Source organism: Podarcis cretensis (genome assembly GCF_951804945.1).
Source record: "Podarcis cretensis genome assembly, chromosome: 8".
Classification (NCBI taxonomy): domain Eukaryota; kingdom Metazoa; phylum Chordata; class Lepidosauria; order Squamata; family Lacertidae; genus Podarcis; species Podarcis cretensis.
This window is the reverse complement of record NC_137177.1, coordinates 75,880,662-75,907,611: the sequence shown is the minus strand read 5'-3', so window position 1 is coordinate 75,907,611 and position 26,950 is coordinate 75,880,662. Positions and strand designations below refer to the sequence as shown.

Genomic DNA, 26,950 nt, shown 5'->3' with positions numbered 1-26,950 from the left:
GCATGCAAAATATCCCATGTTTATCAACATAGGGCTTGGAGAGACCCAGGAGAGCTGCTACCAGTCTGTGTAGATCGGGGGTTGGCAAGGTTTACCTGCTGTGGGCCATTTAATTCCTGCGGAGATGGGCCGGAGCGCGAGTGCGTAATTTCGGCATCTGCATATGCACAGATGCGATTTCCAGCACAGAGGAGGCATGCACGGCTTCCCATTGGCTGCAGGAGCTTTCTGCAGCGAATTGGAGGCCACCCAGCATCGTGGAAGGCGGTGTGTTCCATTTTAACAGCAAGTTATACATTCTTGAGAGTACCTTAGTCTTAGGCTCTAACAGTTCCGTTTCTAACTTCGATTTTTCCACCTGGAATCCTAACTTTTTATCAAGTTTAAAAACTTCTTTAATCTGAGCATAATGTAACCAATCTCTCACTTTGTCTTTCATTTTCTCCTGACTCTGCAATTTCCAATTATCTCCATCTTTTTCTAATATTTCCCAATACTTCGGCCATTTGGCCTCCATATTGAGTCTTTTCCGTGCCTTAGCTTCCAATGGTGAAAGCCACCTTGGAGTTTTGTTTTCCAATAAGTCTTTGTATTTTGTCCAGACATTAAACACTGCTTTTCTGACAATATGGTTCTTGAAATTCTTATTGATCTTAACCTTGTCATACCATAAATATGCATGCCAACCAAACGCATTGTCAAAACCTTCCAGATCTAGTACATCAGTGTCTTCGAGAAGCAGCCAATCTTTCAACCAGCAAAAAGCTGCTGATTCATAGTACAGCCTTAAGTCTGGCAGGGCAAAGCCCCCTCTTTCTTTCGCATCAGTTAATATCTTAAACTTAATTCTGGGCTTTTTGCCCTGCCAGACAAATTTAGAAATATCTCTCTGCCACTTCCGGAAACACTCTGTTTTGTCCACAATCTGTAATGTTTGAAATAAAAAAAGCATTTTCGGCAATACATTCATCTTTACAGCAGCAATTCGGCCTAACAAGGAAAGTTTCAATCTTGTCCAACTTTCTAAGTCTCTCTTAATTTCTGCCCAGCATTTCTCATAATTATCTTTGAATAGACTCAGATTTTTTGCTGTTATATTTATCCCTAGGTATTTTACTTTTTTAACCACGTTCAACTCTGTCTCTTTCTGAAACCGTTCTGACTCTGTAACTGTCAAGTTTTTCCCCAATACCTTAGTTTTCTGCTTATTTAACTTAAATCCCGCTACCTGACCAAACTCTTGAATTAATTGTAATACTTTTTTCGTGCTAGATTCTGGCTCCTGAAGGGTCAAAACTAGATCATCTGCAAACGCTTTAAGTTTATATTGTTTCGCTCCGACCTGAATACCTTCCACCAGCCGGTCCCCTCTGATCATGTTCAAGAGCACCTCCAGAACAGAGATAAATAACAGTGGGGAAATCGGGCAGCCTTGTCGTGTTCCTTTTTCAATTTTGAACTCTTCAGTAATCGCATTGTTGACTATCAGTTTAGCCTTTTGTTCTGAATAAATTGCGTCAATCCCGTTCCCAAAACTCCGTCCCACCCCCATCCCTTCCAAATTTCCCTTCATAAATTTCCAAGAAATATTATCAAAGGCTTTCTCCGCATCTATAAAAATTAAAACTGCTTTTGTGTTGATATTTGTTTGCAAAAGTTCCAAAATGTCAATTATGTTCCTTGTGTTAGCAAACAAATGTCTTCCTGGGAGAAAGCCTGCCTGGTCTTTGTGAATTACCTGATTCAAGACTTTTTTAAATCTACTTGCTAATATGTCTGCAAATATTTTGTAATCCACGTTTAGGAGGGAGATGGGGCGGTAGTTCTTAAGTTGAGTCTTTTCAGTTTCCTATTTTGGTATCAATGTGATAAAAGCTTCTTTCCACGATTCCGGCACCTTTTTCCCCTCCAAAATTTCGTTGCTAACCTCCAGCATTGGTTGTATCAAATAATCTTTCAATGTCTTATAATACTTGGAGGTTAGTTCATCTGGCCCTGAGAATTGGATTTTTAAACGTCTTAATTTGGTGCCGAAACGGGGAGGTCTAAAACAGGAAGTCCACTTTCCCCTTTTGTAAATAGATTGAAGCAATGAGGATGCAAGCTGAAGTCTCGGAAAGCCTATTGTAAAGGACTAAATTTCCATCAGTAAAAAATACTAAACCCCCCTTGGTGGCAGGAGAAGAGGGGGGAAAGTTTTGGACTGCGTATACCTGCAGGAGAGAGCGAACAGAGTTAATATACCACCGCTCCGATCCTGGAAACGGGCTGCCAACAGGACTGACCGTGATTAGAACGTTCACTGACAGTTAGTTAAATAAGAGGAATACATTGTTTCCATGGTCTCCGTCTGCGTTTAAAAAGGAGTAAAAGTAACAGAAAATTGAAACTAACTTTATTGTTTGAATTGAGTTTAAAAGGACTAATACAAATAGAAACTGTTTCCCTCTAGAGGAACGATTTCCCTCTAGAGGAAGCTTTTGAAACTGTCACAAGAGTTGAGCTGGGGGAATTTCCAGCTGCAAGATAAAAACCTGTGAGATTCTGGGGACCTTGAATCGGTTAAGAATGTTGACAGAAGAGGCCTTAGTGGTTGTATTATGTAAGATAAGTGACTCACTGGAACAGCTTCACAAAAAGGTGGATGTGGTAACTACCAAAATTGACAATTTGGGACAAAAAGTGAACACCAATATAGAAACTATTCAGAAACTGACACAGGAATCTACTTTGACATGGCAAACTGCGGAGAAGGCTAGGGAGAAAGTTATTGCCGTTGAACATAAAGTAACACAATTGGAGAGAGAGTCCCAGCCTTACAGATGCAGTTTGATGACCATAAGTTGATGCCTGCTATGATTGAATTTAAAGAAAATAAGATTTTGAGGATCAGAGCCCTACCTAAACTGGAGAAGGAAAGTTTGATAGATTTCCTTACACAGGAATTTGATGACTTTTGGGACTGGGACTTGGGTCAAGAAGAGATTAAAACTGTGAGGGCTCTCGGACTTGGAAGAGGAGGGAAAAAAGAGAAGAACAAAATAAGAGACTGTTGGAAATACCAGAGGAACTTAGAAGAACAACAGTCAAGAGTGGAAATTTTGAAAGACGTCCTGAAATACCTTTCGGATCTTAGATTTAACTACGGAGATTTGGTTAAATCTTTAGGTGGGAGATCTACTCTTTAGCCTCAAAGGAAGGAAAAGGAAAATAAGATCAGTGGAAGACAAAGTAAAGTTCATGTATAAATATGAAGAAGACTCGCAGAAGGGACTTGGAAAAGAGTTAAGAGCATCGGACAGAAGATCACCAGGTTGATGGACTATAGGGAATTGGCGGATATGACTGGCAGAATCCAGGACCAGGGAGAAGAGTCGGTGGAAGAAGATTGGAAAAAGTTTAAAGACTATTTATAAAAATATTGTAAAATTAATGAGTGTTAGAAAAATGTTGGAAAGGAGCTATATGGCTTTAGTAGAAATGTTACAAGGAATTAAGTACAAATAGATTATTAGAGTATTAAAGGGAAAATAAAGTTAAATATGTTAAGACTATTATATATTAAAGGGAAAAATAAGGTTAGAATATGTTAAGATAAATTACAGGACAGAAAACAGAGGAAGATGGAAAGGAATTGCTGAAACAGTTAATTAAAGTGGAATACAAAAAGGGAGGTGTGAGGAGGTCTTTGAAACAAGTAAATGAAAGTTAAGATATTGAACTTATTAAATGTGTTTTAAATTGTGTTTGCTTGGTTTTGTTAATTTAATGTTTGGGGGTTGGTGTTGTGTTGTGTTTTTGTTTTTGTATTGTATTGTTTGGTTTTGTTTAATTCTTTGTCTTTCTTTTGCAGTCTTTAAAATGTTAATAAATATTATTTTAAAAAAAGAAAGGAATATAATTAATATTTTGGAATATCTGACTGCCAGAAATGAGAAACAAGCTATGTTAATATTTGTGGATGCAGAAAAGGCATTTGATAATATATCTTGGGACTTCATGTTAAAAAATTTAGAATATATGGAGGTGGGGAAGGAATTTCTCAATGGAATAAAAGCAATATACACTGAACAGAAAGCTAAATTAATTGTAAACAATATGATTACGTATGATTACGGATAAAATAGGGATAACTAAAGGTACACGACAGGGGTGTCCACTTTCGCCACTGTTATTCATCATGGTGCTGGAGGTCTTTTCTAAAATCCCTAAGGGAAAATGAGGCAATAATAGGGGTTGAAGTAGGCCAGAATGAATATAAGGCAAGGCCTTTGCCGATGACCTGGTCATAACGGTGGAAGAGCCTTCGGAAAGTATTAAAAACATACTTATTGAGGTGGAGAGATTTGGCCAAGTGTCAGGATTTATATTGAATAAGAAAAAGACCAAAATAATTGCTAAGAATATGGATCCAGACAAGACAGAAATAATACAACAAGTAGGTATAGAGGTGGTGAAAAAAGTGAAATATTTGGGTATTTTGATAACCCCCAAGAATATAGATTTATATCAGAATAACTATATACCAGTGTGGAATGGGATAAAGAAAGATCTGGAAGTGTGGGGACAAAATTGTCGTTTTGGGGGAGGATCTCAACGATAAAGATGAGTGTGCTGCCAAAGTTATTATTTCTATATCAAACGATTCCAATAATCAAGGGGACTGGGACTTTTAAAGAACGGCAAAGAGTGATTTCAAGGTATATCTGGCAGGGTAAAAAGCCAAGAATTCAGTTTAAGTTACTAACTGATGCAAAAGGAAGAGGAGGCTTCGCCTTGCCAGACTTGAAATTGTACTATGAAGCCTCATGTCTCTGTTGGTTAAAGGAATGGATAAAATTAGAAAATACAGAGCTGTTAGACCTAGAAGGATTTGATAACAGATTTGGATGGCACGCGTATTTATGGGCTGAAAAGAAGAGAATCCATAAAGGTTTTGAGAACCACATTTTCCGAAGATCGTTGATAGAAATATGGGATAGGTATAAAAACCTACTTGAACCAAAAACTCCACACTGGTTGTCTCCTTTAGAGGTTATGAGTGTTAAAAAAATTAACATGAGAAAGAATTGGATTACATATGGAAATTTGATTGTTAAAGAAGGGGGGAAATGGAAAATGAAACCCTATGAAGAAGTGAAAGAGTTGGTATATGACTGGTTGCATTATTTTCAAATAAATGAAATGTTTAAAAAAGATTTTAAAGAGTATGGATATGCAGAGAAAGACTCTAAATTTCAAATAGAAATAATAATGAATACAAAATTCTATCCAAAATGTATAAGATATTGTTGGAATGGCATACAAAGGATGAAGAATTGAAATCAGTTATGATACAATGGGCCAGAGATATTGGATATAATATACAATTTAATGATTGGATAAAACTATGGAATGAAAATATTAAATTTACTGCATGTACTGCATTAAAGGAAAATGTTATGAAAATGATATATAGATGGTATTTTACACCAGTAAAACTTGCAAAAATGTATAAAACATGTAAGAAGTGACTTTGTATGAGGCAGTTGTTGATAAGTGCCAGCTTGGGGATCTGAAAGTACTTTACGGGTGCTTCCAGGCGGGGTTTAGTCAATAAGGGCAAATTCACATTAGACAATTATAGTTGATTGGGAAGCCTTGCACAACAAACCTGCTTCCCCAAAAGATCAGACTTCTTGCAATATGAATAATGATGGGAAAATGCAGCAGAATGTGTGGGACAACACCTGCTTTTACTCCTTGCAAACAAATCAGAATGAAAACTCATTAAATAGCCAACCTGATCTAATCTCTTTGCAAACAAATCAGGATGGATGCTCAATATGGGTGCGCAGTTGAGAGAATTCTGGCATAGAAATGCGCTGTGACTTAGTCCAGGTCAGATGTGAAACTGGGAATACACACACACACACACACACACCTCCCTTTTGATCCTTTCCACTCTCCCTCCTTCCGCATTTCCAGGTGGTCGGGATGCTGTCTTTTATCCCACCACCAAAATAATAGCAGGAGCAAGTTCAGAAAGGAGGCTTCTTGGTTCTCTTGTCTAGAAGCTACTGCTCTCTTGACCTCTAGAAATTATCCATCCTGTCTCGAACAGATGTGGATCAAAAGAGTCGAAAGGTGCAAAGAATTTACCATCTGCCTTCAGTGCTCGTTTATTGACACCTTGAGTAAATGCAAGCAGATTATCTCCGAAGCCCAGGCTTTTCTTTCAGCCGCCTCCCCCCACCCCCAATCTTGCCTTCCTAAGCAATAAGGAATTTTTAGCCGAAGTGGCATCTAGATCCAAAGAGTAATTTAGACCGAAGCCTGATTTGATGGAATAAAATTGTTCAGGGGCTCCCTTGACAAAGCTATTAAGGAAACTTTCTAGTTTCCAAATTACAACACCCACCCCACCCCGGGGAGTAAGGCAATATAGGACCTGGAGAAGGGAAGCGAGGACGTGAGGAGCTTGAATACCGCCAAGGTCAGAAAACTTGGCCAGTTCTGCTTTCCACCCATTCCGCGCCTGCAAATGTTGTATCACAGTTCCTTGGCGACAAGCAGAAGGCCAGGAAGCCGGGAGTAATTCATAAATTCTAGCAAACTCTTAATATGTTCCGGTTTGGGAAGAGTTTAGTTAGAAAGCAGAGCACTGAAAACATTTGTGAGTGGAGATTGTGAGGTCCCAAGGCATGGCAGTGGAGCCCTTTTAGGTCTTCCTGCTGGTACCCACAAAGCCTCAGGGGCCACCGTCCTGACCCACACTGCTCCATTGGTTGAGAGGGTGGTTGAAAAGTTCACTGAGTTAAAAGAGCAAGTTGAAGAGTTACGTACTTCCCCACTTCGTCTGTCAGCTCTGTGTGCTTTCTGAGGCTCAAATCAGTTCTGCTGGACCTGACTTTGCTCTGATCCTTTGAAAAAGCAAGCATCTGCATGCACTTTCTTTCCTAATGGCCTGTATCCAACTAAAGTCCGACTAAAATTTGACCCATTTAAATTTATGGACCTGAGCTGGTCAATGTACTGTCTCTTGGGGGAGGGGGAGAGAATCTCGGGTCTGATTTCAGGGATTGTTTGGGTGGGGTGGGGGGTTGTAGGCAGCTGATGAGTCAGGAGCCAGAACTCATGAAACTCAATCTGTTCCAGACCAAAAAAGAGAGAATACACTTGGCCTCTCCGGTTTTCATGATGGTTTTGGACTCTTCCAGTTTCCAATTGTCCAGACTCCAACTCGCTGGAGGAAAAAAGGATGCCAAAATCAGCTGCTTCTGCTGAAAGAAACTAACGTTTCTTTGAGTTTGGTCGCCCAGGCAGGTTTCTACCCCCTAGGAACACGGGAACCCTCCCAACAGATGTTCTGCCAAAGTAACCGACATGTGGAATTTCCCCATGGTGGAATTTACTGGTATCCTGGGGCGGCAGAAAAGCTCGGTGCTGTTCCAGGTCCTGGGCTAAGGCAAAGCACGGAAGAATCCGGGTGGCTTCAGTTTTACGAGCTGACAGGGCCAATATTTACCTCTTTGCTCTAAACTCTCTGCTCAGTTCAGAAGGCTAAAGCTACAATCCTTCCTGAGGAATAAGCCCTATTGAAACACAGCGAAGCTTGCTTCTAAACACAGAAAAGGGATTGGGCGGCATTAACCGAATTCAATATTATTTTGAAAAACCAATCCTTGCATGGAGGAGGAGGAATCGATGGTATGTGGAACCTGCAACAAAACGTTGCAGCGTGTGGACTGCTGCTGTTCAGGATTCCTGCTGCTCCACTCCATTCCTAACACCACCAGGCAGTCAGCAAGCATTCCGTTAATACTGAGCATGTTCAGTTCTCATTGGGCTGTTTCGGGGTTTGCCTTCAAGGTTTATTTGTTGTTGTTTGAAAAGAAGTCTTGCATTTATATAAACTTCAGGGCTCCATCAAGCCTGCTGACACCTCCCTTTTGGGCATGGAGAGTGCTGTTCTGACAACATATGGATTGGTACTCACAGCCTGAACATCCGATGTGGAAGGGAGGATAATTACTTTGTTCTGCCTCCATTGTCAGAGGCAAAATGCCTCTGCATACCAGTTGCTGGAGACCAAAGGAAAGGGAGAGTTCTGGTTGAGCAGAGGTCCTGCTTGCAGCCTTTCTATTGGGGCATCTGATTGGCCACTGTGAGTACAGACAGGATGTTAGACTAGATGGGCCACTGGCCTGATCCAACAGGGCTATTCTTATAGATAATTTATGTTACCTGGAATTTTTTTTCTTTTTAATAAATAGAAAAATGTATTAAAATACATCACTAAAAATACAGATAATTGTTAAAGTGACTGGCTAATAACAAAAAGAAACATCTGCAAAGGCCCTTCGGCATAAAAAAAGATGTTCAGGAGACACCTGAAAGCAAAAAGTGAGGATGGCTGTTGAATCTTTGCTTGTATGGGACTGGCAACACTAAAATTCCATGCTCAGACTCATATTAAAGTTTTGTGCCAAGAAAATACACATTCTGTAACCTGGATAAATTATTTCAGTGGGCCAAGTTTGCACAATCTTTCAAAATTTGCATAATTTATTTTGGTTTCTCATGGGATCAGGAGAGATAGTGAAATGCCACACTCAGTTTCCTGAAAATACCTCAGACTTCTGAGATTTCAGCTGCCTTTGCTAGCGCCCTTTCAAAACATAGCTCCGTAACTAGAAGGGCTAGGGACTTGCTTTAAAGAAATTCAAAGAAGCTGAATTCTTCCCTGCACGTTGTGAATTGGATTCAACTGTCTCCTTTTCTGGTGGCAAAGTCTTCTCTCAGCTGAAGACTTCCAAGCAGGGGGCAGCCTTCTGCTTTAAGGAATCTTGTTCCTTGCTGAGAAGAAAGGTTTCTTAGCCCAATGCTCTGCTACCATGTCTTTGTTTCTTGAAGGATCAGCTTCAGAGCATGACTTCCTGTTGTGCTGAAAAGGGGATCTCCAGGTCTTGATATGACCTAAGAATCTTCCCTTCTATGAAACATCTGGAGCATTTTCAGAAAGACTGCTTTAAAAAATAGGTTCTGAAAAACCAATTCCCCACCCATCTCTGTGTTATATGTTTTCCACAATATATTCTTTTTTTGGGGGGGAGTGAGGGGCAGAGAGTTAAAACATCCATCATTGAGACAGGTTAGGTAGGGAAGGAGGTGTGGAGATGGTCTCACGGGAATTAGAGGCAGAAAGTTTGCCATTTCTTTGAGCCTAGTAGTGGTCCAGGATATTTTCCAGTCATGCAGCTGGGTTTGGTCACATCCAGGCCTGTTCGTTAAACACTCATTTTGATTAGTTTGCACAAAGTTTATGAGAAAGTAAGATGATGCTGGCTATTGATTGAGCCTTCATTTTTATTTGATAGCAGAGAGGTTAGACGGTAGTGCCACAAGCAAATGTTATTTCACATTCTTCATTGTGTTTCCCCATCACTTTCCTTATTGCAAGAAGTCACAATGGGGGAGGGTAGTGGTGGAGGACCAGGTTTTCATGGGCAAGAGCCGCAACTCAACTTTAATTACGCAACCTGAATTTGCAGATACGCAATTGAATCTCACTTGAAAATATGAAGAGTCTTCGGAAGGAATACCAGCAAAGTAACTGCCATTTATTATGGCAGAAATTTTCATGGACTGCAGTCCACATATCGGCTATTGCTGTCAAGTCCATAGCAGAAGGCAGCTAATGCTACAGTGCTTTGTGCTACTAATAGAGATAGGGGAGAAATCTGATTCAGTTTGCATTAAAAGGCAAAACTCCTTTTAACAATCTGAAACAATACAAGAACCTAAGCACAGCCCCCTTTTGAAGTTCACACTTTTCAGAATTTTGCAGAGCAGTTCTCCAGCTGGTTAAAGTACCCCAGAAATCCGAATGCATATGTTAGGGTAAAATATGCATTATGTTAAAGGAAATTGCTTTGCAATAATATGTACATTAGACAAAACTGCAATAAAAAATGTGTGTATTGGGAGAAATCCGTGCAAATTTTCAGGAAGACTTTAAAAAAATAAAAATTGCAAATTGATGGGAGAGCTGAACTTAATGAGAAACTGAGAGAAACCAAAACTGAGAGAAACCAAATCCCTAAGGATTAGACAGAAGTGGGCCCCAGTGTGTTCAGCAGGGCTTAGTCCCTAGAATACATGTTTAGGATAGCAGAGTACTGTGGAACCTTGGTTCTTGAGCGGCTTAGTTGATAAACAAATCTGCTCCCGAACTCCGAAAACCTGGAAGTAAGTGTTCTGGTTTTCGAAAGTTTTTTGGAAGCCGAACATCCGACACAGCTTCCACTTGAGTGCCTAAGAACCATAAGAGCCTGAGTGCTGGAACAAGCCAGTGGCCCATCTAGTCCCAACGTCCTGTTCCCACAGTGGCCAACCAAATGCCCCGGTGGTAAGCAAGTCCACAAACAGGACCTCACCACAAGATGACTCTCCTCCCCTGTCATTTTGTGGAAGTGTGTGCATGTGGGTGTTCTGCAGAGCAAGATGTGCCCTTTGGGCTCTACCTAACTTTCCCCCATTTCTCTCAAGACCTCCTGCCATAAGGGTTGCCTGGCTTCATTTGTGGCTGCACAGTGTGAATTCCTATCCGTATGAGAGATGCACTGCATTAGCAATCGGGAGAGGAACTAGGCCGCTTTTGACAGGTGATGAGGGAAACGCGCTTGGCAGCAAAGCCTGCGGAGAGAGCTTGCCTCTTCTTTTATTCATTTCCTCATTACTTGAGCGTCGGAGCAGAGGACGGCACGGAACCCGAGAAGCTTGTTTTATCAGCGGCCTGGGTTTTAATAGCAAAGCTGGTTAAGCACCAGGAAGTGAGGCGAGGGCTGCCCCAGCCCCTGGATTTGCTATCGAAACAAATCGGCAGCGTTGAGACGCTGGCTTGCGATGTGTAATGAAGGCCTGGGGGAGAGATGGGGGGCTTATTTGGGCACCTGGTGTGACCCTTTTGGTAATCACAGCTGGCTTTAAAACAGGCGGGGGGGGGGCGGGAATCGGGGAAGGACAGAGGACTCTCTCTGAGGAACTCTTGGTATGGCTTCTTAATAAGAAATTTGTGGGCCTTCCCTTTTCTCCTCCCAGCCGTGATTTCCAGGCTCCTGGAGGGCAACCAAACCTTCGTGTGTCAGTAACAAGGGAATGAAAACAAGGGAATGAAAACTTTGGGGCCTCCTCTCCATATGGAGCTCATTTGACTTCTCTCTCTCTGTGGTGATGGTAGGCAAAAAGCACCTTCGGCCTCCACCCAAGAGGCTCGGTGAGATGACCAGGCAGTGATGGGGGGGGGGCATCTTTACAGATGGCAAGGGACCCACGAGACGGAGTCTAGCTAGGTAGGAGAAGAACCCAGTCCCTTCTGCATGCCAAGTACGTGTTCTGCCACTGAGCTCTATACAACCTCTCCTGCATACGTGTTTGCAGCTGCCTTTATTTATTCATTTGCCAGGAAGGCGAAAAGTGTGTTGGTTGGAGCTAAACTACTCAGGAGTTGGCTTCCCTTCTCCACATAAGAGCAGCCTGTAGCTGGATCTGGCCAAAGGCCCATCTAGTACAGTTTCCATAGTGCTAATTTTTTTAATTTAGTTTCCATAGTGGACACCCAGATGGCTCAAAGAAGCCCACAGGCAACAGCCCTCCTTCACTGCTACTTATATGAACATAATAAGAGACTTACTGGGTCAGGCCAGAGGCTGACCTATTGACCAACAAGGTGCATATGGGGAGCCCGTGAGCAGAACCTGAGCACAAAAGAGCTCTCCTCACCTGCTGGTGCCGGCAACTGACATACTGTCTCTGACCGGGGAGGAAGAACATAACCAGTGTGACTGGTAGCCACAGTGAAGATGCCCTGTCCTCTGTCAAGATGCAATATTTTCTGCCCCCCCCCCCAATGTCCAGCCTTTCCCACCACATGACCTCACATAAGCGTCTCTCTCTGGTCTCTCTCACTCTCCCCCGTCTCTCCCCCCCCCCCAACCAACACATTGCAAATTCTGCCCTAGCTGAGGCCTCGGCGTCTCTGGGATCAATTAAATGCTCGCTGGGGACCTGCTGGAAGGAATCCTTCCTCGTTTTCTGGCAGCTGTGCTACATCACAACCAGGGCGTTGATACGCTTTGACCTTCCCTCTGAGAACAGGGGTCCTTCCTTTCCTCCTCCCCCTTGTTCTTGTACTTTCCAACCCTCCGTTCTCATCTGGAAGATCCGTCTCGGTTATTTCCTATTCTGCTGCGGAAAAACGTCGTCTTCTCTTTTTATTTTTTAAATGGGCTGGGGAAAATGTGGCTTCATGTGGGAGTTACGATGGAAGGGTTAGTTTGGGTGGGTGGTTTGGGGGTGCTTTTGTCTTAACAACATGGCTAACCTTGACTGGCTCCTCTTTGAGTGGAAATTTTAGCCTCCTTTCCATCTTTGATTTCCGTCTTCTTGGGAGACCCGGAGTGCTCTTCAACATGGGGATAAAACCAAAGCAATGACATATTATTAAAATGCATATTTAAACTCTAGCTCTCACCAGGGCCAATTAGAGCGAGGAGCAGTGGTCAGGCGGGAGGGCCATTTGCCGGGCCCTCAGGCTCAAAGGAGGCCTCGGATTTAATTGTGTGGCATTTGATAAGTTTCACCAGTTGCCTTTAATGCAGATCAGAGCAGAATATGACGCGCGCTCTCAGCTTAGAGCTGCAGATTTAAGCAAATATGAGATGTGATTTGGGGAAAGAGGTAGGCTTGTAGTCATTATTAATCCTAATCAGAGTAGACCAGTTTAGCAGAACTCAGGATAGCTCAGTCGGAAGAACGTGGGGCTCTTTAGCTTAGGGTCATGTGTTTGAGCCCCACGTTGGGCAAAAGATTCCTACACTGCAGGGGGGTTGGACTAGATGACGTCTGTCCTCCCTTCCAACTCCACAATTCTATGTAATAAAGGAATGTTACTAACTTAGATTAATTAATTTTAATGGGGAGAATACTGCTGCACTGATGTCCTGCTTTTTGAATGTGTTACTGCGTCTGGCTGGCCAACAGGATGATGGGCTAGATAGACCTTTGGCTCTTCTTATATTGTCATATCAACACATTCGGGTCTCTTCCCTGCCCCCCAGCACACAATGATGCACAGTACTCTTATTAGCAAGGGAGGATTATCTCAGGGTTATAAAAGGAGGCCACGTCCAAAGGGACTTCCTTTGGGCTGATCCAGTGTTTGTACTGGAAGTGAACAAAGCTAGGACTCTCTTAAAATGCCATTTTAAATTTTTTTGGAGGCTGTGCATGTCCGGCGGTGGTGATGGTTTTCCCAGGCAGGATGCTGGACTAGCAACTGTGAAACGTTTCAGATGTTTGATATATGCTTCAGTTGCTGTGTTACTCCCCGAGAAGGAAACAAACCCAGAACAAATTAGGACCTTGAATTCAGCCAACTTTTTCCTAGCACCTAATTTTTAGTGACTAGGAAACCTCTTTTCCACTATGGTATCTGTGAGGCTTCAGACCAGCCGCAGGTTATTTGCAAGCCTCTTAGCCATTGGCTGAGGTGTTGTGATGACATGGAATGTTTGTGAACATTTCCAATTGTTCGGGGTGGTGTGCCAGTAATAGAAATTATGCAGTAGGTTATATGAGTGGGACTATGTTTCACATGTTGATGCAAAGTTCTTGGTCACATCTTTGGGTTGCATGCAGCTAAATCCTACTCAGAGTAGATCCATTGAAATGAATGGACCTAAGTTGTGTTAATTTCAGTGGGGTCTACTCTGAAAAGGACTAGCATTGTCTACATTCCGTTGTCTTCAGGACTCTAAATACACATTTGGTAATCTGCAAAACATCAGCACTAGTGGTGGTTAAATAAAGTGGACTAGAATCATGCTGAAGTAAACTGCAAGCCTGCCCATTGGCTTGCAGTGCTAGGAATCTAATCTGAGTAGAACTAGCATTGACTACAACCCATTAACTTTGATGTGTTAGGTTAATCTGGAGGAATGACTGTGGTATTATAGGGTGGCATTCAGCTAACTTTGACTCCGGGTGGACCTGTTGAAAATAATGGACCCAACTTAATAAAATTTAGTTTCATGCCACTCTGCATTCAGCCAGCAGTAGTGCAACAGGAGCAGTGTGTGTGTGTGTGTGTGTGTGTGTGTGCGCGCGTGTGCACGCCCCTGCCCCTGCCCCTGCCCTAGTGCAGAAGAGAAGTTGGGCAAAAAGCCCAACAGTGGGCAAAAGATTCTTGTACAGTGATACCTTGGGTTACATACGCTTCAGGTTACAGACTCTGCTAACCCAGAAATAGTGCTTCAGGTTAAGAACTTTGCTTCAGGATGAGAACAGAAATTGTGCTCTGGCAGCAGCAGGAGGCCCCATTAGCTAAAGTGGTGCTTCAGGTTAAGAACAGTTTCAGGTTAAGAATGGACCTCTGGAACGAATTAAGTACTTAACCCGAGGTACCACTGTATTGCAGGGGTTTGGACTAGATGACCCTCAAGGTCTCTTCCAGCTCTACAATTCTATGAGAACCGATCATTGCTGCTCGAAAGTCCAGTGTGTAAATGTGTCTGTAGTCCAAAGCATCTGAGCACCAAGTTGGGGGAGAGGCTGTGTTAGAGTCGCAAATGCAGGCCACTTGACCCATAAGTGTGCACTTGAGCCACCCCGATTGTGAGCCTGGCAGGGCTGTTAAAGGAAGCCTAACAGGACCCCCTATTTCTCTGTGTGTGGGGCTCTGAATAGTTTCCGCGAGGGCTGTTCTCAATCCCCAACACACACCCTCTGTTCCTTCCCCCTTCTCTAGTTAAGTATGATGAGTCCCTGAGCAGCCACTGAGACCAAGTAACTGCTCTTAGGTACCATAATGGCCATTAAATGATTTTTATGAGCTGAGATCGGCACCGTCCCCCTCCTCAGCTTCTGGAGCCGCACTCGAGGCAGTCCCGTGGCAGTTGTGTGTTGGGAATTTGCAGGCCGCTGACACTTAATTGATGCGATAAATTGTGACTTAGCGGGAAAGAGGTGCACTGCGACATCTAGCTGTGGGGGTGGAGCGGGGAGGTTAGGCATTGAGTTCTGGGGGTCCCTGGCGAAAGCATCAATTGCTGGAGTAAATGCTCAATATAGGTGCTGTGCTCAGATTTCCAGGAATGGCTTCAATTTAAAAAACAACCAGGAGTGTCATTTTTGTTAGGGTGCAACTGAATACTTTGTTGCATATTTGGAACCTTCCTGTGATGGTTGCTGAATACTGTATGTAAAATATTGGGGGGGGGGGTGGAGGCATTTTTAGAGTGGCAAGTGGGAGGGGTATTTAACCCTTTTGTGCCTGCCACTTTTTTCCTCTGCAGTCTCCCATCCACTGCTGTTTCCTCCCATTTCTCAGGGTTCCCAAGCTCCATGGTGCATTAAACTATGGTTTATTAAACCATAGCATAGAATTACAATGAAACCTTGGTTCTCGTACTGCTTAGTTGACAAACAAATCGGCTCCCAAATGCCGAAAACCCAGAAGCAAGTGTTCCGGTTTTTGAACGTTTTTTGGAAGTCGAACAACCGACGCGGCTTCCGCTTTAAGCTCCTGCAGCCAATCGGAAGCCGCGCCTTGGTTTCGGTTTTGGGAGTTGAATGGATTGCGTTCGAGAACCAAGGTTCCACTGTACTTGTGAGCCCTGCAGCTTAGCTATGGTTTATTAACTGTGCTTAAAGATTGCTCATTAATTAAAGCATCTACTTGGTTTACAAAATTAGTTAATGCTAACCACAATTTAGTATTGCATAGGAATCCAGTCTCCTGCCAAGAGCCACAGAAGATTCAGACAAAGGCGCAGCAGCCTTTTCTGGTGCTTTTAATCATTCTGTAATGTAAGAAACGAAGGTCTAATTGATAATCTGCTGTACGCCTCAGCTTTGATGATGGTTTGTTCGCACCATTAACATTAACTATAGTTTGTTTTGCATAGGGATTATGGAGGTGTCAACAGAGCCACCCCAACAGATGACTGACTTTATTGAAAAAACCTCCCCCTTCAGCACATCTTGATTGAGTCACCTAATCTGATCTTTTCCTCTTTCTCTCCCCCCTTCCCTTCCTTCGACTCCGGATATCTCCCCTTCCACAGAATCGGGGCCGCCTTGCTGAGAAGAGGACCATCCCCTTGCCTCCTACCAGGACCCCAAAGAAAGAGCTTCCTTCCATTTTCTCACACAGTGACGACAGTGAAGAGAGTGACAAGGTCAACGGTCACCACCCTGATGTCAAGCAAGAGGAGGATTTGCATATTAGTATCATGAAAAGAAGGTAATTTTGTTTATTGTGATTTCCTATCTCACCCCCCACACCCCAAAGCATTGAGTGTGAGTTGATCATTTGTGCTTCTACCCCAGCGGTTGCAAGTTGTGAGACTGCAAAAAGTCTCTGATTGGATGGCTGCATATCCCCTTTGAAAGCCATTGGTTGGCATGCTGTGATGTCATGTAGTGCTCATAAAAATCCACATGCCCTGAAAGCAAGCCTAGACAGTAAGATTCTGTGATCACACTTCTTGTAGAAGAGTTATGCTGTAAAAAACATGTTTGTTGTGCTTTCCCCACTTCCCTGAGTCATAATAGATTCCAGGGGCAGTGGGTTTGATTTTCTTTAGAGAGATCACTGGAGATTTGAATGTCATTTAAAAATATTTGCTTTATTTACAAGTGTACAAGTACAGACAAAGACTCTATTGGAGCAGATATGCTACCCCACATCAAGGGGGTCACAGGTTCAATCCCCAGCATCTCCAGCTAGGGCTGGGAGAAACCCATGTTTGAAATGCTGGAGAGCTTCTGCCAGTCAGTGCCGACAATACTGACCTAGATGGACCAATGGTCTGATTCAGTATAAAACAACTTCCTATATTCTACACCCCTGGCAATGTAGCTGCCATGGGTAGAGGAGAGGCAATTTTTCCCTCTGGGGAAACAAAGCAATCCCCAAAGAGAGTCCAGACTTTGGATTCCTCTGGGAAAGCATGCATTGTGTAATACCTTGTAACGGAGAGGCAATGAAAATGTATTGCAGCTGTGTCTCATTGCCCTCCACCCCCCAAGTGTATCATTACAGCTATTCTTGATCATCACCACCACCATCCTCTCCCTGCGCTCGCTAATGCACAGAGTTGCTTGGATTCCGAAACAAGCCCTATAAAAACAAAGGAATGGGAGAGCAAAGGCGTGTAATTGCTTTTCTAGTTCTGTGTGTGAGGGGGTTTTATGTGCCTGTTGCTTGCCAGTCACTAAGCCGTTTTCCTCCCACTTTGCCGGGTCACCAACAGCAGAGGTCTGGGGAGCTGGAGTGGCACAGCATCTCCTCCCCCAAACCCCCACCCCAACGGAAAAAGAAGCATCTCTGACTTGACACCCTGTTTCTTGTGGCCATTGTTGTGGATGCAGTTTATTAATTCTGCATGTGAAGCTGGGCAATAGGTCTGCGTCCTTCCCTACCACGGGTGCGCGATGTGCTATGGAGCCAGGCACAAAGCATCTCCAAATTGTTCATCCTTCCTTTTTAACTACCCATTTAATTCAGCGCCTCTGTTCCAGTAGCCCTGCTTTGTCTTACTAAGGAGGGAGGCGAATAGTTTGTTAGATGAATACCCAGGGTTTGCAAACCAATAAAATGCTTTTATCTTCAGAATTTTAATTATAGTGATTTGCTTGGGCTCATTGGCGAGAAAATACAGTCAGGAAAGAGAGAAGAGGAGAGAAAGTTTTAACTATTAGTCGTTGGCTTGGTCATCTACTAAAGTGGTTTCCTCTGAGATTTTGCATCCCAGTTTTGTGCATAACGTACACCAGTGGCGCTTGCCTCCCAGTGTACCTGTGATTTCAGCCTCGCTCTGTTTTCATGGAAGGTCTCGAGGCTAGAAAAATCCCCAGTTGACTACGTCCTTGGCTACAGATTTTGATTCTGAGACCAATGAGTTCAGAATACTTTTAAGCCAGTTTTTCTCAGCATAGTGCCCTCCAGTTGTTTGGACTCCCAACTCTCATCAACCCCAACCAACCTGGCCAATGGTCCAGGATGCTATAATCTTAGATGTCTATATTTGCTTGCTTGTTTGTTTTCTGTCTGAAGATCTCAGGGCATTTCACAGAATAAAAATACAAGTTAAAACAACACAAATATGCAATAAAAAGAAGAACAAAAGCAAAACAAACTAATAATCCTCCTCTACAGGTTCCCTGCCCTGTGTTAAGCCACGGTTTAGTGTGTCGAGAAGATGTCTGTCTATGTCTCCTGGTTTTTGTCCTCCCTCTCTTCTGCTTTCTTTGCTCCACTGAGAGAGCTTGGAGCTTGGAAGCTTTTGCTATCTCTTAACTCGTTCTTTCAATTACACTCTGGCCTATAGGTGACCTGGAATTGCAAGTGAGTGGTCTGCCAGAGGAGGGCTAGCAGCAAGTGGGGTTGTTAGAGATAGGAAACTTGCTTCTTCCATGCCCAGCATAGGAATGCAACATTCAGTTCTTCTCTTGGTAGCCCCCAATAGATTAGTAAAACCCTTTTCAGGTTAGTCCAAACTCATCCTCCTGGCCATGTGTGAGGGGAAGGGAGCCTGAGAGTAGGCCTGGCTCCACTAAACCATGGTTTAATGTGATGTCTGAATATGGCCACTGAGTGTTTTTCAATCTCAGCTCCTTTCCCCCCCTACCCCGCCTACAAAAATAGTGCTGGCCTGCCTTACAGGGTAGGAATGAGGATTACTGAGATCCTCTATACCACTTCAAAATAGTACTACCATATTTAATAGAGAATGATTTACAAACTGTGTGGTTTGGAATATTAAGGAAGAGGTTATCTCTTGACACGTGGGGCTCAGGTAATTTATCTGCCTATAGGCTGAAAACTGTTTGCTTCCCTGAGAAACTAGCCATTCATTGATCTGCCTGTGATGTTAGCATTCCTTACTGCTCAGGGAACGCTGCCGGAATAGAATGTTGACAGACACTGCAGCTTCCGAAGGTGAAGCAAAAGGTCATAATGCCTGATAGGATGAAAATCCTTAGTAGATACAAATGGTCAGGAGGTGGGGGAAGCGACAGAGATGCAGCCTGGGCAGAATAAGCTGGAAAGGAAGAGGGCAGTAGACCCAAGAGACACGAAGCTCCGGGGCAAAGTTACTGAAGGAAGAGAGGAAGAAAGAGCTGGCAGGAAGCAAGTAGGCTACTAAGTGAGCACGGGACCACAAGTCAAAGAGCAGGTGGTGGTATTACATGTCACAAAGAGTGAGGAACCCTTTTCAGTCTGGGGGCCACATTTCCTTGTAGGCAATCTTATGAGGGCCACATGCTAGTGGTGGCTAGGTCCAGAGTGAGTAGGGCAACAGAGGTGACTCTTAACCTTTGGTCAGTAGCTACAGTCCAGGGTGTATGGGGTGTTTGGGGAGGGGTAGTACCTCTTGTGGGGGGCATGTTGTGCTCCTTCTGGGTTAGTGTGTCTACCTTTGGTCCCCACCCTGCACTCAGCTCTCACCCGTGGCTCCTAGAAGCTGTCGGCATGTGACGGTGGCCACACCCTGGGAATGGCTTTGAGTGGCCGGCAAAACCAGGTGAGGGTATCCAATGGATCTCAAACCCTCGGCGAGTTAGGTACTTCCCTGCATGCAAAGACAGGCTTTGGCGGATTGAACGGATGGAGACTGATAAGTTGGTCCAGTGGTCGAGAACACAGTTTCTGCACCTGCTGTAGAGGGAAGCGAGGGGCAGATGGGGCTTGGGCTACCTTCCCAGGTTGTCATCTAGGAGAATGAAAACTCTGATCCTAAACCTCCGCTGCCTGGAGCCCTGGACTTTGAGGTTCCCCACCCTTGGTTTAAACTAACTAGCTGAGTCACTAATAAAGTAAGAAGCTAAGTAAGAAGAGCCCTGCTAGATCAGGCAGGCCAGTAGCCCATCATAGCCCATCATCTTGTTATCTCTTGACAACAAGATGTCTCTGGCAAACCGGCAGAGGACCCGAAAGCAGCAGGACTCTCCTCACTTGTGATTCATCAACTGGCATCCCACAATTATTTGGCGTCCCCTATAGTTTCTCTGCCTCTGGCTTGCGTTAAGTGGACCAACATTTTGTATCCTATTAGTATGTGTGTTTGAATGCGTAAGATCCTCACCCCAGAGACAGAATAGGAATCTGATGGAACTGTCTTCAGCGACTAACAGCCACTTGTGGAGAAATCTACCTTTCGGTGCAGGCCCCTGCAGCTGACGTCAAGTGCCCCTACCAGCAGGAAGAAGCGCAACCAAAATGCATCTTTTAAAACTGGCAACAGTCCTTTTGGCTTGGGGCTGGTGGGGAATGCTCTTTTAAATCGGCAGTCTCGCAGGTTGAGCAGGCAAAACAGCTCTGGGGGTAGCTGGGATATTTTATTGGTGTCCCGCCAATGTGCTGGGAGTTGTCCGTACAGCCCGCAGTTATTCGAAGAAGAGAGGGGGAGAGGGTTGGGAAGCGAGACTACGGATTGGAACAAGGGAGGTGTGGAAAGATTGATGGATGAGGTTAAGGGAGGGTCAGATATACGTTTTTAGAATTCCCCTCATTTCGCCGCTGTTATTTTGACTGATGGGCTGAGTGTCTCTGTGGTTTAGCGGTGGGGGGGGGGGACTTTCTGTCCGCCCCCCTCCCCCCGTTCTGCTGCTTCCCCCCTTCCCCTGCCCCCATTTCCTTTCCACTTTGCCTCCAGTGAACCGGGTCACCGCGCCGTTCTTACCCAGACTTCCATCTTCTAATAGCAAAATTGCCAGCCTCCGTGAAGGCTTTAATGGTTTGGGGCTGTCAGTCTGTCAGCCGCATCCCTGGTGCTCTTAAGTGGAAATCTATTTCTGACATCCCTGAAGGCTGCTGCTCTTTGCCTCTCTAATTGATTGGAGTTCAAACCAAAGCAGCCCCCATTCTCCCACCCACCCCCCATTCTGCATCCCTGCTCCCCCACCCTCCTTACGTGTTTCTGGCACTTGTGGGACGCAGCTGTGTGAAAAGGGGGCAGGGAGTGGGTCAGGTCTGTGGCTCCCATCTTCTCTGGGAACCTTCATGAGCAGGAATCTCTCTACTGAGAATTACGCTCAACTAAATCCTACTTGGAGCAGACCCATTTAAATTTATGTACCTACATTCAATCATATTTATTACCATCCAAAGGGTCTACTCCCAAGTAGGACTAGCATTGGATACAGCTCAGTATCTCCAGCCAAACTTGTTCTTTTGAGGCTTTTATGGGACCATCTACCCACTGGTGTGGGTGTGGGTGTGTTTGTTACAAGTCGTCATGGTAGTGTATGTTACGTAGATTTGTGTTTTATATTTTAAACGCGCCCCACAATCCTTGGATGAAGGGTGTATAGAAATTTAATTTAAAAAGATGATGATGATAAAAGACTCATAAGATGCCCAGGTCTGGGATTTATCTTCCATTGACAGAATGGCCAGCCCTACAATTGATCAGCCAATCAGTTTATTTAGTGTTTTTGTGCCCTGCCCTTCAGCAACAAAAAAGGGTCCCGGAGCAGCTTCCATACAATAAGTTAAGCAAGACAAGTCCCTGCCTGCAGGCTTGCAATCTAAAAAAAAATCACTAAAGGTAAGAGGGATAGGGAGGGAAGAGGAAAAAAGCAAACTTGGGCACTAATCCTTAAAGTTGTAGTTCTGTTAGGTAGACAATCTGCCCCCTTTTGCAAAACTAAAATTTATATTATGCAAAATTCCATGCAACAGTATGTACGGTATATTATTAGGAGTTTGCATTAAAATGCTGATGAGTTTTCATGGGGCCTTCAAAAACAACAAAACACTGCAGACTGACGTAGAAATGTGGAGAACTAAATTTAAGACTGGAAAAATGAGAAATTGAGAGGAATCAAAGTTGGTGTGTTCACCCATCTCTGTGTATAGAGTGGTCTCACTCACTGGATCATCACTTTGTTGTGGTGAGTGGGCTTGCACGTTCCTATGACCCTTGTGAGCGAAGCTGTAGGGAGTCCCATACTCCCACCAGGGTTGTCAAAGGGGAGGAGCTAGAAGCTAGACAAAGAATGATCCAAGAAGTCCTCAACAGCAGAACAGGCAGAAGATAACAAGTGTTATGTTACAATGGCTGTGAAGGCAGATAGAACAGATTGCGGAAATTATCGAGGCATCTCTTTATTAGCTGCAGCCGGCAAATTCTTGGAACTCCTTGAAAGATTCCATCAACAGTATCTCTGGAAATTCTTACACATCACTTGGGAAGACAGGTGAACTACTGGAACTGGAAGAAGCAAAGATTCTTCAACATCAACTTTGTTGGACTGGTCATGTTGTGCAGATGCCTGATGATCATCTTCCAAAGCAGCTACTCTATTCTGAACTTAAAAATGGAAAGCGTAATGCTGGTGGTCAACAAAAGAGGTTTAAAGACACTCTCAAGGCAAATCTAAAAAAATGTAGTATAAACAAGGACAATTGGGAAATACTGGCCTGCGAGCGCTCCATTGGGAGAACAGCCTTTACCAAAGGTGTCATGCACTTTGAAGATGCTCAAACTCAGGATGAAAGGGAGAAACATGCTAAGAGGAAGGCACGTTTGGCAAACCCTCACCTTGATCAACCCCCCCACTGTGGAAGGACGTGTGGATCCAGAACTGGCCTCCACAGTCACTTACAGACTCACAGTTAAGACCGTGTTCATGGAAGACAATCTTACTCTGCTACGAGTGATTGCTAAAGAAGTAGTAGTATAGAGAGGTGCTGTGGTTGGGACAGCGGGGAGGAGAAATCTCCAGGCCTGTTTGTACCACCATTCAAGGGCCCAGCTTCCTAGGTGCAGCTCTGGTTGGGCTTTTGCCACTGCGTTCCCTGCCAGTGATGCTGTTCCTCAGCCTAGCCCTTCGGTGTTCTCCTGACATTTCCTCCTCCAGCACAGCTGCTTGCTGCCGCCGCCGCTTCATAGTAATGACTGTCACCCTAATAAATAAAATACATTTAAGATCCGTCTGGGAAACGAGCGCTGGATTTGATCCAGAGTGCCAGGAAGCGGCAGCGGGTCTAATGAGGACTTAGATTTGATAGTGAGCGGAAATGGCTACTTTATTGTGCTGTGGAACTGGCAGGCAGCGCAGAGGGGGAGGCTGAGTGTGTGCTGGGAGAAATCCCTTCCTAAAAGGGAGCCAGGTAGAACACCTGCTTTGCCCGGAGAATGCTCCAAGTTCAATATCCAGCATCTCCAGGTAGGGCTCAGAAAGGCTTCCTGCCTGAAATGCTGGATAGCCACTGCCAGTCAGTGTAGACAGTACTGAGCTAAAGGGACAATTTTTCTGAGTTTGTATAAGGCAAACTGGTCCCTCTTCCAACAAGCCCCAGAGAGCAAAAGCCCCTAGGTCTATGTTAGGGATGGTGGAGTAATGAGAACTTCTCCAAATTCACACTCTGTGAAATAATATGTGAGCTGACACTCAGCTATCCAACAAATATTACACACAGAAACTATCTACAAGGGTGTAAAATTGCATATATGGATAAAATGCTGGTATAAGTTGCAGTCTTTTTCCTGAGGCTTGTGCCCCAGCTAAATCCCAATTAGAGCAGATCTACAGTGGACCTACATCACGTCCATTAGCTTCCAATAGGTCTACAGTAGGGCTAGCATTGCATACAACCTAATACCTCCAACCAGACTTGTTCTAGTAGACCTGCTGAAGTTAATGGAAACTACCAACTTGTGTGCATTAATTTTGGTGAGTTTATTCTGATGAAAACTTAGCTGACTATAAACGCAGATCTCCTGCCTTTCTTATCTGTTTGTTAAACTCCTTTCTTTTCTTTTGACATACCTGCTGAAAAGCACAGGTTCTGTGCTTTCCCAGAGGCACTCTGTCTATTTATGCAGATTTGCATCTTGGGCCTTTAAGAACCTAACATCACCTTGGCCTGTTAGATTTCTGAATATGTCTGATTATATGTATATATTTTATGTACTATCAGTTAATCAGTCTGTTTGTCTGTTAACAGTAGGAATGTGAACTAGCCATTCTTCCACATACAACTGATTTGTTTTAGGAAATAATAACAACTTACTTTAGTTCCCACCATTTACTCTAAGGTCTCAGAGTGGGTTAGGTAAAGGTAAAGGGACCGCTGACCATTAGGTCCAGTCGCGGATGACTCTGGGGTTGTGGCGCTCATCTCGCTTTACTGGCCGAGGGAGCCGGTGTACAGCTTCCGGGTCATGTGGCCAGCATGACTAAGCCGCTTCTGGCAAACCAGAGCAGTGCACAGAAATGCTGTTTACCTTCCCGCCGGAGCGGTACCTATTTATCTACTTGCACTTCGTGCTTTCGAACTGCTAGGTTGGCAGGAGCAGGGACCGAGTAACGGGAGCTCATCCCGTCGCGGGGATTTGAACTGCTGACCTTCTGATTGGCAAGCCCTAGGTTCTGTGGTTTAACTCACAGCGCCACCCGCATGCCTTCAGAGTGGGTTACAGCACTTTAAAAGGCAACACTTGGGGTATAGAAGTCTGTCTTATACTGAGCCAGGCCACTGAATTTTCTAGCTCAGTTTTGTTTATACTGCCTGGCATTGGCTCTCCAGGGTTTCAGACATGGGTCTCTCCTAGCTCTACCTAGAGATGCTGAGGATTGAACCTATGACCTTCTGCATGCAAAGCAGGTGCTCTACCCCAGAGCTACATCTGCTCTCTTAAGAAGCTGCCAGGAAGATCCGTTATGCTCCTGTACGATCAAACGAGAAGGCCACCTCAAACTCAAGGAAACTTATGAGAGACCTACAGGACTGAGGACCAAATTACTATTGTGTCTGTTTTTTTGCATTTCGCAGCAAATGCCAGGTTGTCTGTTGTAACTTTCTCAAAAGAATGAACAATTAGTCACTTTTGTATTGGCTATAGTTCATGTTTGTCTATTGATACACATGTTTCTTGCATGTTTTTATTTATTTAAAAAATGAAGAAGCTGCTGCCTTGTACGGAGTTGGAGCATTGGTCCTTTTAGCTCTGTATTGTTTGCACTGACTGACAGTGACTGTCCAGACAGCTGTACCTGGAGATGTCAGGGATTGAACCCGGGGTCTTCTAATGCGGTATACTGCCTCTGAAGATGGTTTGGAAACTTCAGCTAGTGTAGAATAGGATGGCCAGGTTGCTCACTGGAACAAGATGATTTGAACATATTATGCTGATCCTGGCCTGACTGCATTGGTTGCCAATTAGTCTCCGGCCCCAATTCAAAGTGCTGGTTTTGACCTATAAAGCTTTAAATGGCTCAGGACCACGATACCTCAAAGGCCACTTATCCGCAGATGCACCAATCTGAACCTTGCAATCACCATCTGAGGCCCTCCTTCGTGTGGCAACACAAGAACGCGCCTTTTCCACAGTGGCACCCTGCTTGTGGAATGTTCTCCCCATAGAGGTTCAGGTGGCAACTTAATTATACACCTTTAGGCGCCAGACAGAAATATTCCACTTCGGCCAGCCCTTTGGCTAGCATCCTATCTTCTTTAAAATACGGATTATTGGTTTGCTTTTGTTTTTTATTATGTACTTTTGTGTTTGATATACGCAAAGTTGGCACGCAACCCCTAAGCTTAAAGAGCTTTCCTTAAGACAAAGGAACATATTCTGCACCGCTGCTCCCACGGCACATTCTTCCGTGGTCTCTATAGACAGACAGATGCCAGCAACTACCGGGAACAGAGGGCACTGCCTTTTGCAGAGTCAGGCCTTTGGTCTGTCTTTGCACACAGTGATTGCCAGCTTCCCTCCAAGCTGCTTTCTGAGCCCTACCTGGCGATGCAAGTGGGGATTGAGCCTGGCAGCTCTTGCATACAAAGCCCCACCACTGATTGGTGGCCCCTTTCCCAGGCCTTCTTCTGCTTCCCCTCCTTTTCCAAGCAGAGAGGAAGCCTTGCCTCTGCTTGTTGAGGGACACATCTGGCTTTCCTTATTAAACCCTGTGTAACTGATTGTGTGTTAGAGGAAGGGCAGGGGAGGTTGCAGCAGAGAAAGGGAGTGTCAGCAGCTGCCTTGCTGCTGTTTGCTTCTAGCTCCTGCCCCACTCTAACCCCCTCTTCAAATCTCCCCCCCCCATTTAATTATTAGTAATTTATAAGGAGCCTTCTTGGTCCCTCCAACCCACCCAAATACATGACTTGTGCAGCTTGATAGCTTGCAAATTATTAGTAATTTGATTTCAATTGAATGAATAACCCGCTAAAGCGAAACGCACATTAGCCCCAGAAATCTAATTGGAGATAACACCATAGAAACTAAAGGGGGGACGACGACAGAGCCAGAGCTTGGTTAAGCTACCCAGAAAAGGAAGAGGACAGGAGAGGGGGTAGGAGATAGAAGATAATTGGGATTTAATTTCATTTCTTACCTACTCATTTGTTTAAATATGGGTGTTTAATTATCCAGCTCCGCAGATAGCTGCAGTTGCCAAGTTATGAATATGCGCTCCTCACTGCAGCGCTTAATTTCACCTCTCTCTCTCTCTTTTGCAAAATAGACTCTGATGCTAGCCAAGCCGGCTTTGATGTTGAGCCATCTTAAGCCTTATTGGGGGGAAACGGGCGTCTCATGCAAAAAGGGATGTTGTAGAAAGCTGGAGAAGGTTCAGATAGAGGGCAACCAAAAATGTTCAAGGCGTTGGAGCAACTCCCCTGTGAGGAAAGGTTACAGCATTTGGGGCTTTTTGGTTTAGAGAAAAGGGGGGGCAAGAGGGGGGGATTGATAGTGGTGTGTAAGATCGTACAGGGTGTGGAAGAAGTGAATAGACAGAGGTTCTGCTCCTCATAATGCTAGAACTGGGAGATACTCATTGGAGCAGAATATTGGAACTCACTCCCATAGGACAGTGATAGCCACCAACTTGGATGGCTTTTAAAAGAGGATTGGGCAAATTCATGGAGGAGAGAGCTATCAATGGCTTAATAGCC

The 26,950-nt window shown here is 44.3% G+C and overlaps 1 protein-coding gene across 11 annotated transcripts in view; it reads left to right on the top strand.

Annotated features, from left to right (window-relative positions):
• The window catches only part of SAMD11 (sterile alpha motif domain containing 11), a 333,362-nt gene that overhangs the window by 201,823 nt on the left and 104,589 nt on the right, over positions 1-26,950 (top strand). For all 11 annotated transcript variants that reach the window (XM_079986850.1, XM_079986848.1, XM_079986843.1 and 8 more), the window contains one exon: positions 16,107-16,285. In XM_079986850.1, coding sequence (XP_079842976.1) covers positions 16,107-16,285 — 179 coding nt within the window. The remainder of the gene's footprint in view (positions 1-16,106; positions 16,286-26,950) is intronic.